The sequence below is a fragment of the Hypanus sabinus genome, chromosome 7 (genome assembly GCF_030144855.1).
Source record: "Hypanus sabinus isolate sHypSab1 chromosome 7, sHypSab1.hap1, whole genome shotgun sequence".
In the NCBI taxonomy this organism is placed as follows: domain Eukaryota; kingdom Metazoa; phylum Chordata; class Chondrichthyes; order Myliobatiformes; family Dasyatidae; genus Hypanus; species Hypanus sabinus.
In genome coordinates this window covers 30,577,863-30,594,902 of record NC_082712.1, presented here as the reverse complement: position 1 = coordinate 30,594,902, position 17,040 = coordinate 30,577,863, and the positions used below count along the sequence as shown (strand labels likewise).

Genomic DNA, 17,040 nt, shown 5'->3' with positions numbered 1-17,040 from the left:
AGCAGATTGGAGCGGCGGGTGATGACAGTCATGGGTATTGCTGAGTGGGCTGACTGGGTATTTGTCTTCAAGTACAGAGAGGTATATTTTTACTATCTACAGACCATTCATAATTAAAAATTAATTTCAAGAATAAACTGCAATACCTTTTATTCTTACATCCAGGACAATGCTTTACATAGTGTTCTATTACATACAGTTGCAAGAAAACGTTCGTGAACCCCTTGCAGTTACCTGGTTCTCTACATTAATTACTCACAAAATGTGGTCTGATCTTCATTTAAGCCACAATAATAGACAAACACAATCTGCAAACACTTGAAGTGCAGTCTGGCTAATGCCTTATAAAACTTTGGTTGAAAGCTAGGCAGAATAATAGTTTGGCATGGATGGGCTGAAGGGCCTGTTTCTGTGCTCTGGTGTTCTATGACTATGAAAGGAATAGATTGCAAGGCACACTATGCAGGTCTGGGTTTGGGAATCACTAAACAAATCAGCACCAGATTTCCTTCTTTAAGAGACTGTGCACACTTTTAAACGGAGCATTAGTAACATGGCCAGTATTACGGATTCCAAATTAATTAAGAGAATTTAACTGTATCACATGACTGAATTTTGAGTTCAGGCATCTGAACCACTTGTATAAACGTCAGCATTCTTGGTTCAAAAGAGAAAAATGAAATGTCATTGTGCTTTTTGGGTAGAAAATACTACATCCAAAATAATTGTTTCCATTTTTCTAACACTGGATTACTAGTCCAATAGTTTAATTGCACTATAATATAAATGTACTCTTTTATTTAATAGAAGTTAACCTATTTCCCTATGAATTTTGGATTAAAATAACGTTAATTAGCGTGCACGTACTTTGTTTCCCCTTTATCTGAACTCTGGTATGCTTCACGTCCCCTCCCTTTATAGATAGCTGAACTATCAACTCTTCTTCATATCAGTCTGTAGTCTGCATCTACCCAGTGCCAACATCACTGCGGCGTAGCCTGGGATTACCATGGGCAGGCATGCAGCTCTTAGCGTCATCGTTTTGATAGTCTGTCTCTCCACTCCATGTCTCGCGGGCCGAAAACTGCTCGTTTTCCTAATAGATGGCTTTCGCCATGATTACATCAATGAGACGGAGCTGCAGAATTTGCCGGGGTTCCGAGAGATCGTACAGATGGGCATCCAAGCCCAGTACCTAACTCCGGACTTTCCCAGCAATTCGTATCCTAATTACTACTCCCTCATGACTGGTAAGTGATCTGCAGAAAGGGGGTGGCGTGAATTTTTGTACAGGGAAACACTCTCGGGACATCAAAACAAAAATATTAGATGACCACCGTTAGATCTGTGAAAAACAAAAAAAATCAGTCAATTAGTTTTTAAAAACCTGTAAAATGGTATACTGACTTTTAAATGTTGAATAATATGTAGCAAAGATTTAATTACAATTTAATATTAAATTGTACTAACTGATAATCATTTATAGACGTGTTATTTATAAATATGGATTGGGTTGAATGTTCACGCACCCTGCTAACTTATATAACTGGTTAGTTTGACGCAAGTAACGTGATTAAAACGACCACATGTTGAATTCGCTTTACACTGATTGGGAATCTTGTTGGGGGTTGTTTCCTTTTCCGAAAGGCGCCATCGACAGTTTCTGAATTATACAAAGCCTCTCCGAGGGGAACTGAGGAACCGGCATCCATTCAGCCCAACTGTAGTGAAAGAAGCAACTACTGGGGGGAATGGGTTTCTGTGAGGTTTAATTACGCAAACATTTTCTTGCTTTTAGTCCCTCAAATGCCGAATGAAGTACGAGAAGATATCAGAGTTCAGAACACAGGAGATGGGTGGTGACTTTGTCCCAGTGGGCAAAGAGACTTAAGGGGGAAGCAATAAGCACTAAACATTAGAACAGGAGGAGGTTATTTGGCATTTAGAGCCCGTTATGCAATTCATCCGCGTTTATGGCTGATCCTTCACCTCGGTGCGTTTTACCAGCACCGTCTGCGAATCCCTCGCTAATGTTGGAAGCTGACGGGTGACCTTATAAAATGCAAGGGGCATAGATAACATTATTTTTCCGAAGGAAAGTCTTAACGTTGGGGGGGGGGCATAGGTTTAAGGGGAAAGGGTTAGAGGGGGCAAGATTTTCATTTTAGTGGTAAGAGGAAGTCAGAAAAAGTGATAAACTCGTGTACAATTACAACATTTAGTAGCCAGTCGAGCTGGTACATAGATAGGAAGCGCTTTGGCTGTGGGTGGAATGCAGGCAAAAAGGGAGACGCTCATGTAAGCATCTTTATAACTCCTCCCTCGGAGTGTCAGACACCCTGAACCAATAGGCTGGTCCTGGACTTATTTCCACTTGACATGACTAACTTATTATTATTTAATTATTTATGGTTTTATATTGCTATATTTCTGCACTATTCTTGGTTGGAGCGGCTGTAACGAAACCCAATTTCCCTCAGGATCAATAAAGTATGTATGTCTGTTCATAAATTAATCATGCATCCGTTATATTGTGCCCCTAAAAGTATAAATTTAAAATAACTTCTAGATAGTGACTCTGACTCTCCTGCCCTATCAGAGATGCATCAGTTGGTCTTTCTTTCATCAAGTCCAATTTATTATCGTGGATACACATATGATGAAGTAGAAGTGCAATGAACAGCTTGTAGCAGCGTCACAGGCAGGTAGATATAGACAACACGCAAAATATAAATTGTATTTAAATTATTCCAACAATGAAAAAGTCATGACTGAATCCATGATTGGCAATGCAAGAAGTGGTCTACAATGTTGCATTGCTGAAATAAGAATGTAGTTCTGCTGGTAGGTTCACAGCCTGATGTTTACAGGAAAGTTGCTGTCCCTGAATGCTGTGGAATGGGATCTCAGATGCTGGTAAACCCAACATACATTTTCAGAAACGCCCTTCTGAAGAAGACCCAGCTAGAAGCCTGAACTGTTGAAATGTTCAGTGGATTCTTTCCATTAGCCTTAAGTTTAAAAAAAGATGAACAATTCATGACCTTTATATTCTAAATCATGTTGCATCCAATTTGAATTTGTTGCATTCATTTGAAGTGTGGCAATTGTTGAATGTCAAATGCAGCGAGCACATTATGATAATGATCAAATAATCTGTTACTGTGTTTTGGTTTTGAAGGTAGTTATTGACCCAGACAGGAGTAAACACCCTCCTGCTCTCCCTCAATAAAGATGTTTTACATATACCTGAGAAAATACCCAGCTTTACATATAAGTTTTTTTGAAAAAAAAAGTTGCGCCTCTGTCTGTGTAGCATTTTACAACTGCATGATTTTATTTGCCTTTCAAATTTTTGGGATGCAACTTGAACCCACCAGCTTTACCAGCTGAGCCACAGCTGACACCCATTAATGTAATAACTTCTAGATAAGGCTAATGGGTTAAGTGGAAATGACTGAAGGATGGGTTGTGTAGAAAGTAAAATTATTAAACATCCACAAGGCTCCTGGGATGACAGGAGGAAATTAGTTATGTGCAGTTGATAATTTACAGAGTCCACAGGTTTGATTCCTGAACAATGCTGAGTTAGCTGATTGTTGTCAAGATCATAATCAAATTCCACAATTGACTTCAGCAAAAGTTGGTGAGTTCAGCAAAAGGTGTTTAAGTAGGAAACCTCTTCTAAATAATTTTCATTTACTTTACTAACTCTCACAGCAAAGGATCAATTTTCCTGTGTCTATTAGAATATACTTCAGATCCACTAATCAGTGATGATGTCGGAAAAGTACCTTTATATTTTTACGCATTGCAAATTGATATACATACAGTGGCCACTTTATTAGGTACACTTAAACAGCTGCCCGTTAATAGAAATATCTAATCAGCCAGTCATGTGGCAGCAACCCAATGCATGAAAGCGTGCAGACATGGTCAAAAGGTTCAGGTATTGTTCGGACCAACTATCAGGAAGAGGAAGAAATGGGATCTAAGTGACCTTGACCGTGGAGTGAATGTTGGTGCCAGAAAGGGTGACTTGAGTATCTCAGAAACTGCTGATCTGGGATTTTCAAGCACAACAGTCTCTAGAATTTACAAAAAATGGTGCGAAAAAATTTTTTAAAAATCCAGTGAGTAGTAATTCTGGTTGTGAAATGTTGATCAGAGATGTCAGAGGAGAATGGCCAGTCTGGTACAAACTGACAGGAAGGCAACAGAAACTCAAATAACCACATGTTAGAACAACGGTGTGCAAATGAGTATCTCTAATTACACAGCATGTTGAAGTGGATGGGCTATAGCAGCAGAAGCACAGACTGGGTTCTAATCCTGTACCAAATAAAGTGGCTACTGAGTGTACTTCAGGGCCTGTGAGTGAATATGTTGGAAAAATATCTTTTATGTTTTTACACATTGAAAATTGATCAGTTAAAAGATATTAATGCTAACGAAGACAGACATAAAGCTGCAATCAGTAAATTTGCTTATTATTTATTTGCTTATCATTCACCAGAAAAAGTGGGAACTCCCAGTGGCCACCCATTTTAATTCCACTTCCTATTCCCATTCTGATATGTCTATCCATGGCCTCCTCCACTGTTGTGATGAGGCCACATTTGGGTTGAAGGAACAACACCTTTTGTTCCGTTTGGGTAGCCTCCAACCTGAATGCATGAACATCGATTTCTTGAACTTCTGATAATGCCCCTCCTTCTCCTTTATCATTTGCCCATCCCCGTTCCCTCTCTCTGATGTTCCTCCCCCAATTCTCTTTCTTCCATGATCTTCTGTCTCTTTCACCAATTTACTTCCCAGCTCTTCATCCCCTTGTCCTTCAGGTTTCACCCATCACCTTGTGTTTCTCTCTCCTCTTTCCAATCCCCCCCCACCCCCACCTTTTAAATCTGGTCCTCAGCTTTTTTTTCTCTCCAGTCCTGCCAAAGGGTTTTGGTCTAAAATGCCCACTGTTCTCTTTTCCATGGATGCTGCCTGGCCTGCTGAGTTCCTCCAGCATTTTGTGTGGGTTGCTTGGGTTTCAGCAACTGCAGGTTTTCTCTTGTTTTATTATTTTTTATTATTGCTCAAGCTGATGGACGTATTAGTCTAGTGAACATTAAGAATACTTCCTGTTTATTATGCTTTGTGTGTGCACCTTGCAGGACATCATTGTGAAGTGCACCAGATGGTTGGAAATTACATGTGGGATGAGAAAACAAACAAGTCCTTCCTGATTGGTGAGAATGAAGACAGCCGGCTCCCTATGTGGTGGGATGCATCGGAACCCATTTGGGTTTCCATGATGAAGAACAACAGAAATGTTTACATGTATTTCTGGCCAGGTTAGTACTTTACATCACATCAGTCTTTCCACCCATCTCATGAGTAATTTAACAGAGCCAAGGTACACTGAATTGTTCAAACAACTGACTAGGGTATTGAAGTGCTGAATATAGGTGCTTCACAATTTTTATCAGTGATTTAGAAAAGCAAATCAATACTGTAAATCCAAATTTACTAATGGCACACTCTTAGGTAGTTACGGGGCTGAGGAAGTCGTAGAGATTTCAAGGGCTAAGTGAATAGAACATAGAACATTACAGCACAGTACAGGCCTCTGGCCCACAATGTTGTGCCAACCTTTTAACCTAATCAACGCTCAATCCCTCCTACTTAACCCTCTATTTTTCTATTATCTATGCCCACATCTAAGAGTTTTTTAACAACCCTAATTATCTGTCTGTACCACCACACCTGACTGGGCCACACGCCCACCACTCTCTGTGTAAAGAACTTGCCTGGGTCAACCTGGCCTCCATTTCTAAGGAAGGATATGCTTGTAACAGAGGGAATGTGGAGAAGCTTTCCCAAACTGATTCCTGGAATGGCAGGATAGTTGTATGAAGAGAGAATAAACAGACTGGAGATGAGCTGCAGATAGGTTGTGGAGTGTAAGAACTGGGTAGAGTGAGAGAGTGGGATGCAGTGTGTTTGGCACTCCCTTTCAGAGTTCAGAAGAATGAGAGATTATTTCATTTAAATGTACTGAAGGTGCTGATGGGTGGGATGTTTTGAACCAGCATCAGGCTCAAAGTGAAGATTTGCCCTTTCAGAAGAGAAATGAAGAAAAATTTCCTTCAATTGGATGGTGGTAGATCTTTTGAATCCATTATCCAAGAGGTGTTGTGGAGTCTCAGTTACTCAATATTTAAAAAATGTATCTCAATAGATATTTAGATATGAAGGGAATGAGAGATATGGGTTAGGAGAGGAAAGTGGTGCTGATCAGCTGTGATTGAGTGTGGAGCAAGAATAAAAAACTGCATGGACTACTCCTGTTTCTTGATATTTATGTTCCCATACAGTACCTAGATAGATTTATTTTCACCCGCTCATTCTCTTCAGCCTTCCCTTTCCACCATAGTGGAGTCATCAGGACGACATTGTGATGACGTTTTTTTTTTAAGCAGGCTTTCTTGTTTTTACGAGGCTGAGTTGTTAGTTCAATGCTCAACCTGAGCACGGATGGAAAGTGTGCGAGGGAGCCAGCTGGATTTGAACTTGGGAACCTTTGCTCCGAAGTCCGGTGCTGATGCCACGAAGCCACCAGCCGGCAATAAGGATTAAACCTGAGAATAATTAACAGATCTGAACTGAGAGTGAGCAGTAATATGCAAGACAGAAAGTATCTATAGAGATAAAGGCAAGACTTGGGAGGGGGTGGTAAATTATAAAATAAGTACAGAAAATTGAGATATAGTGTATTTAAACATTTGAGATCCCTTTGAACAGAGGATCAGTAGGGTGCAGCATGAATATAGTGCAGTCTTCTGGTCAAGATGGTACTGAGATGCAATGTGCAACTATGTTGTGGCTTTGTTGATTTTTAGGTTTATAGTAATAGTTTTGGAGAACAGGTGGGGAGTTGGGGGTCAGGTTAGGGTTTAGTTGTCATGTGTTGTACGCTGTGGGCTATGTTGGGGCTGTCTCAGCATATTCTTGGCTATTAACACAAGCAATGCTTAGATATTAAGGGAATATTAGGCATATCACTACATGTTTTGATGTGCATGTAATAAATAAATATGATAAATATCATATGATAATATGATATCAGCAAGGTGGGTATTGATGAGCTCCAGTTTACTGGGTGTAGAACATGCTTTGCTGGCAAGAAGAGCATTTGGCTCATTATTATAGCATGGGCAGAGTCGAGGCTTTTCGAACTGAGCCGGGGAGAATTACAGTCAGGCACTTAATGTGATCAGTAAAGATGTTAAGTTTATGTTGCAGTTCTCCTTGTCTTGAGAATTACACAATACAACTCAACTTTTGACCTTGTGGCGCTAACAGAGAAAGGAATCTTCAGGCCAGGCAGCGTTTTCAAAATCACTAGGCCATTAAATCTTGTGAAACAAAATTGTAATTTCCCAAATGGTCAAAACCTTGCTCTGAGAAATGGAAAGAAAACTAAAATTCTCCAGGCAGTAAGTTGAACAGCTCATTAGAAAAACAGTGCATCAGATTAACATTAAATTTAAGCTTCCTGTTCCAAATCACTCCAGGAAAACGTCAAAAAGAATTTTGCAAGATGAAGACTCTTTAAGTGCAGGTATGTCTCTGAGGAAAGGGGTGACTGATTAATGGTAGAGGTTAGCAGACTATGAAAAATGTGTTGGTAAAATAATATTATATGACCTTGTCTCAAACATGTTGATGGAAAAGACCTGGAAATCTGTTTGCCAAATGGATTCTGAAGTTTCATTATCCTGTCTAAACTGAAAACAGAGGGCTTATGGATAATTGGTAATGTAGTCACCATTAAATTACTTAAGAGTTGGAAGGTTAGGGGGTTTAGATGTCAGATCTGTGCTAAAGGTAAGTCTGTGCGTTCCATCCATTTTGTGTCCCGAGGAGAAATTGTGGTGGATTGGGTGACCATTCCACTACTACTTAGCTAAGATTGTCCTGACATATGAGGCTTGCATCTCTTCACATTCAGAGTAGCTCCTGAGCCAGCAGTTGTGCTCGTGATGCTCTGGGCCCAGGATGTGCAGTCACTGGTGAAATGTCCAAATTCCCTGTTGAATTTGGTGGTGGGGGGGGGGGGGAGAGCTCCGTGGAATTCACTAAGAAGCAATTCAAGAGATAAAGATAATCAGTGGAGAAGTTGTGGAGGACAGGCAGGAGGTATTTGCAGCCTTACAGTGCACTAAAGTGGATAAAACCCCAGGGCTTGACTGAGTGCATCCTTGGACTTTGTGGGATGCTGGAGGAGGAATTGCTGAGCCCCTTGAGGAGCTCGGGTAGCAAGGACAAATCAAGGAACTACAGGCCAGCCAGCCTGACATCAGTAATTGGGAAGGTACCGGAGGGAATTCTGTGGAAAAGGATCTACCAATGCTTGGGTAAAGTTTGTTTAGAGACCAGTGACTAGTGGTGTGCTGCTTGGGAAAATGTTGGGAACCTTGTTATTTCTTACTTTTAAATAATTTGATTAGTAAGATTAGGCTTGATGAGTAAGTTAGGTGGTGGCGTACCTCTTCAGTATATATCTGGTAAACAATCAAATCATGTACTCAAGGGCAGCTCTTACAACAACCAATTTGGTTGCCATTTCATCTAATGTGTGTCATGAGCCACTAGATCTCATCAAGAAAAATAGTTAATTTACAAGCAATGCAATTCTTTGAACCTTTTCTTTGTTGGTTTAGTGGTGAACATGGTAACATTAGCTGAGTCGAATGACCATAAAATCATCCGTGCAGAAGTAAGCCACCAGGCTGAACTGGTCTCAGCACACACCCTCCTCTTGTGCCTTTGATCCCTGGATACCACATCTGGAGATCCAAGTCCTTTCACACTGGTTCTTGCGTGCCCTATTGAAATCTTTTGTTTCATTCAGTAGGTATTCTACTTTCATGCCAGTGTACATTTTACGCAATAATTTAAATTAATACTCCAACTTTTCATCTAAGTGTACCTCAAAGAATTTATTGTTGGCTGATCGGTAACTCGGGGTTGTAGTGAGTCATACAACATGAACATAGCTCCTAGCTCACTGAATCTGTATCATACAGGGGCTTCTGAACTATAGTTCTACCTCCAATGCCTGTCTCACTACTGGGAGTGAGTTTTGTTGAATGTGTCCAAATGTTTATTTATGTATAGGGAGCAAGGGTGAAAAATTTGCCTAAATTGATTTTTTTTAGTAGAATTGGTATCAGAATCAGTTTTGTTGTCACAGATGAAGGTAGTGAAATTTGTTGCTTTGAGCAGCAGTATTGCTAGCATACCAAATCACTGTAAATTACAATGATAAATAAGGAGTGCAGTAGTGTTCATGGACCATTCAGAAGTCTGATGACAGAGGGGAAGAAGCTGTTCCTAAAGCATTGATCATGAGTCTTCAGGCTCTTGTACCTCTTCCCTGACGGTAATGAGAAGAGGCATGTCTCGGCTAGCGAGGGTCCTTCATGATGAATGCCACCTTGGGGCACCAGCCTTTCCGAATGTTCTTTGGTGGGGAAGTTTGTGCCCAGGACTGAGCTGCCAGTGTCTGCAGCCCTCTGCAGCCTCCTGTGATTCTGTACATTGGAGCTGAAGTACCAAACAGAGATGTAGTTGGTCAGAATGCACCTCTGTAGAAATTTGCTGGAGTCTTTTTTGACATACCAATTCTCCTCAAACTCCTAATGAAGTATACTGCTGGTGTTCCTGCCATATAACTGCATAAAACTGAGCCCAAGACAACTCCGATCACTTGAACTAATTCTTTTTTCACACTGCCCACCACCTACACCCAGTAAACATCCACTCTTCACGTTGCCTGACATCTGAGCCGCAAATCGCCTTTGGCTTTTGTCCAACATTTTCCTGCCACTATATCCAATTCATCCCCCCTTTCCTCTACTATTACCCCAACCAAGCCCTAGGCGTAGGCCTGCCTATCTTCTCTGCACCATGGCAGCATATGAAGACAAGGTCTTGCCCTTATCCCCTAGAGCTCAGCACCAACTGAGCTTTAAAGTGCTGGGCCTGTGACCAAAACGTTTGTTGTTGTGACATGTTACTTCTAATTAAAGCAACTCTGATGGGCAGGAGTGACTTTCTAAAGCTAAAATATAAAAGGAAGCATACAGAATAATTGTTTTCTCTTTATTAGGTTGTGAGGTTAAGATCCGGGATGTGATTCCAACGTACTGTCGAAATTACTACTACAACCCATCTGACCAAGACATTGAGGCTGCTGTTTTAGATGCTCTTGATAACTTCAGGTAAGACATCTTGAAATAGCACTTGAGGACTGTTTCTTTGATATATTTATTTTTTGCCGTCCTATTTTGCGTGAGGCCTTCTAGATGATGGGCTTAGAGAGCATCCTTTCCTGTGTTTTATCACCTCTGAAGTTAGTTCTGCCAAATATTCTCCTCCCACAGTGCTAATATAGTTACATCATGAAGCTTAATATTTGATCATTTCTGCTCCATTTATTGAATTGCCTGTCACCTGTATATACAGGATTTCTACTTGGTGCTGAGGGAAGTGAATGCGGACTTGAGTGGCCACTGATGACTGAAAGTACAAGTTTTCCCACCATTCCATGGGCTTTATTTTACCACTTCCGAATGCTTCAGTGACACACTCATTTTCAGTCTAGTTCTTGTGCTGTCTTTTCATTCCATATTTTCAATCACAAGGACAAGCAATCTGCTGGAGGAAAGGCAGATGGAGTTACTGAAAGAGAACAGGCAATTAAATCAGTCCTGATGCAGGAGATTGACCCAAAGCAACATCAACAATTTCTTTTTTCAGAGTCTGTTTTATGGTCGCTGACATTAGTTGTGAAATTTGTTGTTTTGTGATAGTAATACAGTGCACTAGATTGAAAGTGACAATCCCGTTCACCCGATCCTGGGGTGTATGGGGTGTCCACGGAAGGTTAGCACCTCTGGTGAAGGGGCTTGTCGTGACCAGTCTGGGGCAGCCCTTTGTTCCCCAACGGATACTCAGCTCTCACCTGTGGCTCCAGGTAGCTGTTTGCATGAGACGGCAGCCACACCCCAGTACACTGCTTTAACAGGTGAGGGTAGTTGGCGGGCCTCGTACCCCAGCAAGATAGGAATATGCCTGTCCTAGCATGCAAAGTCAGCTGCAGTGGACTGGGCAAGTTGAGATCTACAGTGAGTTCCAATGGCCAGGAAGGTGGTTTTGCGATGCTCCATGGAGAGCAAAAGGCATGAAGAGGCACAGAAGAAGTCACGATCATCCACTACCACTAAGGGAGGTCCCAGTTGTGACGATTACTTGTGCCACTGGACCCAGACTTCTGAGGTTGAGAGAGTGGAACTGTCCGAGTGAAATGGCTTTTCCAATTTAAAAACAGTCCTACACAGGGTTTCCCTGCCATTGTCAGATATGATGGACAGCTACCACAGTACACCAACCAACCTTTTGGTCATTTGGCCACCACTTTATGGTTCAGTGAGGCTGACCCCAGGCCTCTTCTTCACGTGGAGGGAAAAAAACAAGCTTGAACCTAGGACTTTTTCTCCCCACATGCTACTTGAGCCACACTGAATTCCTTCAGCAGATTTTTTTTTTGCTTCAGATTTGAGCATCTGCATCCTCTTCTGTTGCCAATCGCAACAGCTTGTTTTTATGCTATGAAATGTGCTCATCCTTAATGCTGATATTAACTTTGCAAAATGTACTTTGCTCTTGCCAGTCATTGATTTCCTGTTGACATTTGACTTTAAAACGTGGATTGACTTATTCCAGGCAGCAAGGAGCCCACCATGCTGGACATATTTCATGAGCCACAAGATGATTCCTTTGGTACAGGCAGCACTGTATAACAATCTCCACTCTATGAAGATTGTCTTTCCCATTTTTGGAGTCTTGTACTTCATGATTTCTCCAGGTAATGCTAGAGAACCTCATATGACTATACCAATGCACCCAAATCTCCTAAAAAATCAATTACTCCTGATTAAATCCAAATTTGAGCCCATGCACCAATGCGCTCTTGCATTGAGCAGGCTGATGGACCTGCACTATTGACATTTCAAACTGTTCTATCTTGGAAGTACTTCTCATTAATAGGCAAGTTAATAAGGACAAGGCTTCAGATTATCTCATTATAAACTGAGTCATTTAAGGGAACGTCTTTCTTGACAAACCTGTTGGAATTCTTTGAGGAGATTACAAGTAGGATAGATAAAGGGATGCAGTGGATGTTGCATACTTGGACTTTCAGAAGGCCTTTGACAAGGTGCTACACATGAGGCTGCTTACCAAGTTAAGAGCCCATGGTATTATAGGAAAGTTACTGACATGGTGAGAGCATTGGCTGATTGGTCGGAGGCAGCAAGTGGGAATAAAAGGATCATTTTCTGGTTGGCTGCCAGTGACTAGTTGTATTCTGCAGGGGCTGGTGTTGAAACTGCATCTTTTTATGCTGTATATTAATGATTTAGATGATCGAATAGATGGCTTTGTTGTCAAGTTTGCCGATGATATGAAGATTGGTGGAGGAGCAGGTAGTATTGAGGAAACAGATGGGCTGCAGAAGAATTTAGACAGATTAGGAGAATGAGGAAGAGAGTGGTGAATGAAATACAATGTTGGAAAATGCATAGTCATGCAGTTTGGTGGTAGAAGTAAATGTGCAGACTATTTTCTAAATGGGGAGAAAATCCAAAGATCAGTGTTGCAAAGGGACTTGGGAGTCCTTGAGCAGCACACCCTAAAGGTTAACTTGTGGGTAGAGTCGGTGATGATGAAGGGAAATGCAATGTTAGCATTCATTTCAAGAGGTCTAGAATACAAGAGCAGGGATGTGATGCTGAGGTTTATAAGGCACTGGTGAGGCCTCACCTTGAGTATTGTGAACAGTTTCGGGTTCCTCACCTAAGAAAAGATGTGATGGCACTGGAGAAGGTTCAGAGGAGGTTCAAAAGGATGATTCCGGGAATGAAAGGGTTATCATATGCAGATCAATTGATGGCTTTGGATCTATACTCGCTGAAATTTAGAAGGATGGGGAGGGGGAATCTCATCAAAACCTTTCAAATGTTGAAAGGCTTAGATAGAGTAGATGTGGAAAGGATGTTTCCCATGGTGGGGGAATCTAGGGCAAGAGGACACAGCCTCAGGATAGAGGGGGCATCCATTTAAAGCAGAGATGCAGAGAAATTTCTTTAGCCAGAGGGTGGTGAATTTGTAGAGTTTATTACCACAGACAGCTGTGGAGGCCAGTTCGCTGGGTGCACTTAAGGCAGAGATTATAGGTTCTTGATTGGATATGGCATCAAAGGTTACAGGGAGCAGGCTGGGAACTGGGGTTGAGGAGGAAATTTTAAAAAAAAAGGATCAGCAGAGCAGACTTGATAGGCCACATGGTCTAGTTTTGCTCCTATGTCTTATGGTCTATAGATTATCTCATGATCTGATGGAGGTTCAACATGGCGTTGATGGCTCAGTCATTTTGGTCAGAACTGGTACTATTGAACTGCTCTTGCCAGTAAATGTTTCATTTTGTAATCCACATTGCTATTTGTGTCTCTAGCTCGCCTGAAATGAAGAACTACTGTTCTTCAGGAGGGAAATAGTGATTTCCTTGTTTTTTATTTTGATCCAAAGCTCTGAAACATTCAGTTTTAATCGACTTCCAATACCACTTCCATTAGAGTAGACATCCCTGTTTGGAGAGTAATGTGTAGTGATTACATTACTGGATTTGTGATCCTAAGACCTAGATTTTTATGAACGTAAAACCAAAACTTTCTATTGCCTTTTGACAAGTTTCCTTTGAATCCTCACATAGTTGAGGATTCAAGGAACATTGGCATGGGAATTGCTACCACAGCATATTCTGTACCATATTATGTTCCTCTGTTACTGTATATAACATGGTTGATATACGTACTTATTAATGGGAAGCGGACACGGTGGGCAATGCTAGTATTTAACATCTACCACAAAGTACCCTGAACTGAAGGGTCAACCACACTGGTGAGTGTAGAGTCACATATGGAGCAGGCAAGAATTGCAGAAGTTTTATTCCCCACCACTTCCTGGTTTATTTAATTACTTGAGCATAATTTCTACACTTGTTGAAGGGAAAATTGGAATTGTCTCTGGATGAATGGTCTAGGCTTCTGAATTTTAACCTGTTAATTTAAACACTGTGTTGCCATCTTTTCAGTTAATGATAATATAGAATACAATTATTATACTAAAGCTGTTATGATTTATGCTTAAAGAACATGAACTCATCTAGAGTACTCAAAGCACGTGAGAAAAATCCTTGTAGTAATTCTTTTTCAATGTGTGTATATATTGGAACTTGTATAGAGATATAAAGAAAAGGGTGGTGTAACTGGAGTGGCCATCGTTTGAGTGGGGCAGTGTTAGAGTGATCTGGCTTTAGCTCAACAGACTTGGGCAAGCGCAGATGCAGTCTCTAAGTAAGTTTCCAGTAATTTTTTTTACTGTTGGTGTATAGCTTGTGTGCTGAGAATGGGCCTAGAGTTAGTGGTATGTTCATTGTGTGAAGGTGGGAACTTCGGGAGACCTCCAGTGTTCCTGATTACTACATCAGCACAAAGTACACCGAGCTGTCGCTCTTTAGACACCATGCTAAAGAATTGGAGCTTCAGGTCAATGACCTTCAGCTCTCATTGGGGAATGAGGAGGTGATAGATTGGAACTACCCCTAAGTTGTAGGAGGCAGGTACCTAGGTGATGGACAGGAGAGGGAAGGGGAATAGGCAGCATGTGCTGAGTAGTCCTGTGGCTTTTCTCCTCAAGAATGGTAATTCTGCTTTGGATTCTGTTGGGAGTGGGGGGGGGGGAGGAGAGGAGGAGGAGAAATGATCTAACTGGGGAAAGCCACTGTTGTCAATGAGTCTGGCTCTGCGGCTCAGAAAGGAAGGTGGAGGGGAGAATAAGTGAACTGTAGCGATAAGGGGTTTATTGGTTAGGGGAACTGAAAGGAGGTCCACAGCATTCTTAATGGGAGGCTGAGCAGCTGAAGGTTATGGTCCACGTTGGTACCAATGACATTTGTAGGGTTGGTGATGAAGTCCTGCAAAGTGAATTTTGGAAGCTAGGTGCTAAGTTAAAGAACAGGACCTCCAGGGCTGTGATCTCATCACCATGCCATGAGCTAGTGAGGCCAGAAATGGGAAGCTCATACAGCTTAACTGTATGAGGCATTAGTGCAGGAGGGAGATCTTCAGATTTTTAGATCATTGGCTTCTCTCCCATGGAAGGTGGGACCTGTACAGAAGGGATGGTTTGCATATGAACTGGAAGTGGGACCAATATCTTAATGGGAAGGTTTGCTAGTGCTGCACGGGGCTGTTTTAAACTTGAGTTGCAAGGGGACGGGAAACAGTTGTTAAGCCTACATACAAGGCCAGGAATCAAAAGGCTGAGTGTGGTAGGACTAATGTTCTGAGCACTGTATATTTTAATGTAAGGAGTGTTGTAGGAAAGGCTGATGAGCCCAGGGCATGGGTCAGCATGCTGAATTATGACAATGCAGCTAATAGTGAGACCTAGTTGCAAGAGGGACAGGACCGGCAGCTCAATGTTCAGAGGTTCCGTTGTTTTCGTGTGATAGAGTGGGAAGGTTTAAAGAGGAGGGGTAGCATTATTAGTCAAAAAATGTCTCGGCAGTGCTCAATCAGGAAAAACTGGAGAGCTCGTCTAGTGAGGCTTTATGTGAAGAGGTATGATCATGTTAATGAGATAACGTTATAGACCACCCAACAGTCTAGTGGAACAAATTGTAGAGAAATCTCTGACTGTTACAAGAAGCAAGAGGTTGTTTCATCTTGCCACATATTGACTGGGACTCACATACTGTAAAAGGGCTGGATGAGAAAGAGTTTGTCAGATGTGTTCAGGAAAGTTTCCTTAATCAGTACATGGAGATCCAACTAAAGAGCGTGTGATACCAGATCTCCTATTAGGGAATGAAACTTGGCAGGTTTGTGTAAGGGAACGCCTTGCATCTACTGATCATAATTAGTTTCGAGGTAATTATGGAAAAGCATAGGTCTGCTCCTCAGGTTGAGGTTCTATTGGAGAAAGGCTAATTTTCATAAAAGATCTGGCAAATGTGGACTGAGATGAGTTGTTTTCTGTCAAAGGTGTACTTTGTAAATGGAGGCTTTCAAGAGTGAAACCTTGAGTGTATAGAGTTTGTATGTTCTAGTCAGAATAAAAGGCAGTATAACAGGTTTATGGACTTTTTTTAAGAGAGATATTGAGACCCTGGATAAGAGAAAAGGAGGTGCATGGCAGTTATAGGCAGGCAAGAGCAGTTGAGTAAGAAATGCAGGAGAACACTTAAGAAGGAAATTAGGAGGGCTAAAAGAAGACGTAGTTGCTCTAATGGACAAGGTGAAGGAGAACCCTCAGAGCTTCTACAGGTATAGTAAGAGCAGAAGGATAGCAGGGCACAAAATTGATCCTCTGGAAGATCAGAGTGGTAATCTAAGTTGAAATAGATCTTAAATGGATTCTTTGCTTCTGTATTTTCCTGGGAGATGGACACAGACTACAGATATGAGGAAATGCAGCAGTGAGGTCATAGGTTCTGTACAGTTTACAGAGGTGGAAGTGTTTGCTGTCTTGAGGCAATTTTGGGTGACTAAATCACCAGAGCCTGACAAGGTGTTCCCTTGGACCCTGTGGGAGGCTAGTGCAGGAAAAACAGGTGACCTAGCAGAGGTATTTAAAACATCCTTAGTCACTGGTGAGGTGCTGGAGAATTGGCGGTTAACTAACACTGTTGCAGAGTTTAAGAAAGGCTCTATGAATATGTCAGGCAGTCATAGGACAGTGAGTCTGTTATCAATTGTGGGAAATTTAATGGAAGATATTATAACAGACTGGATATATAAGTATTTGGATAGACTGGGACTGATTAGGGATAGTTAACGTGGCTTTGTGCGTGGTAAATCATGACTAACCAATCTTAAAGTTTTTTGAGGGAGATAATCAGGAAAGTTGAAGAAGGCAATG

The 17,040-nt window shown here is 41.5% G+C and overlaps 1 protein-coding gene across 1 annotated transcript in view; it reads left to right on the top strand.

The window, feature by feature from the left end:
- Positions 1-942: 942 nt before the first annotated feature.
- enpp6 (ectonucleotide pyrophosphatase/phosphodiesterase 6) overlaps positions 943-17,040 on the top strand; it is a 55,952-nt gene continuing 39,854 nt past the window's right edge. The window contains exons 1-3 of the mRNA XM_059974352.1: positions 943-1,250; positions 5,163-5,342; positions 10,166-10,277. Of these exons, the coding sequence (XP_059830335.1) occupies positions 1,010-1,250; positions 5,163-5,342; positions 10,166-10,277 (533 nt within the window). The 5' untranslated portion in view covers positions 943-1,009. The remainder of the gene's footprint in view (positions 1,251-5,162; positions 5,343-10,165; positions 10,278-17,040) is intronic.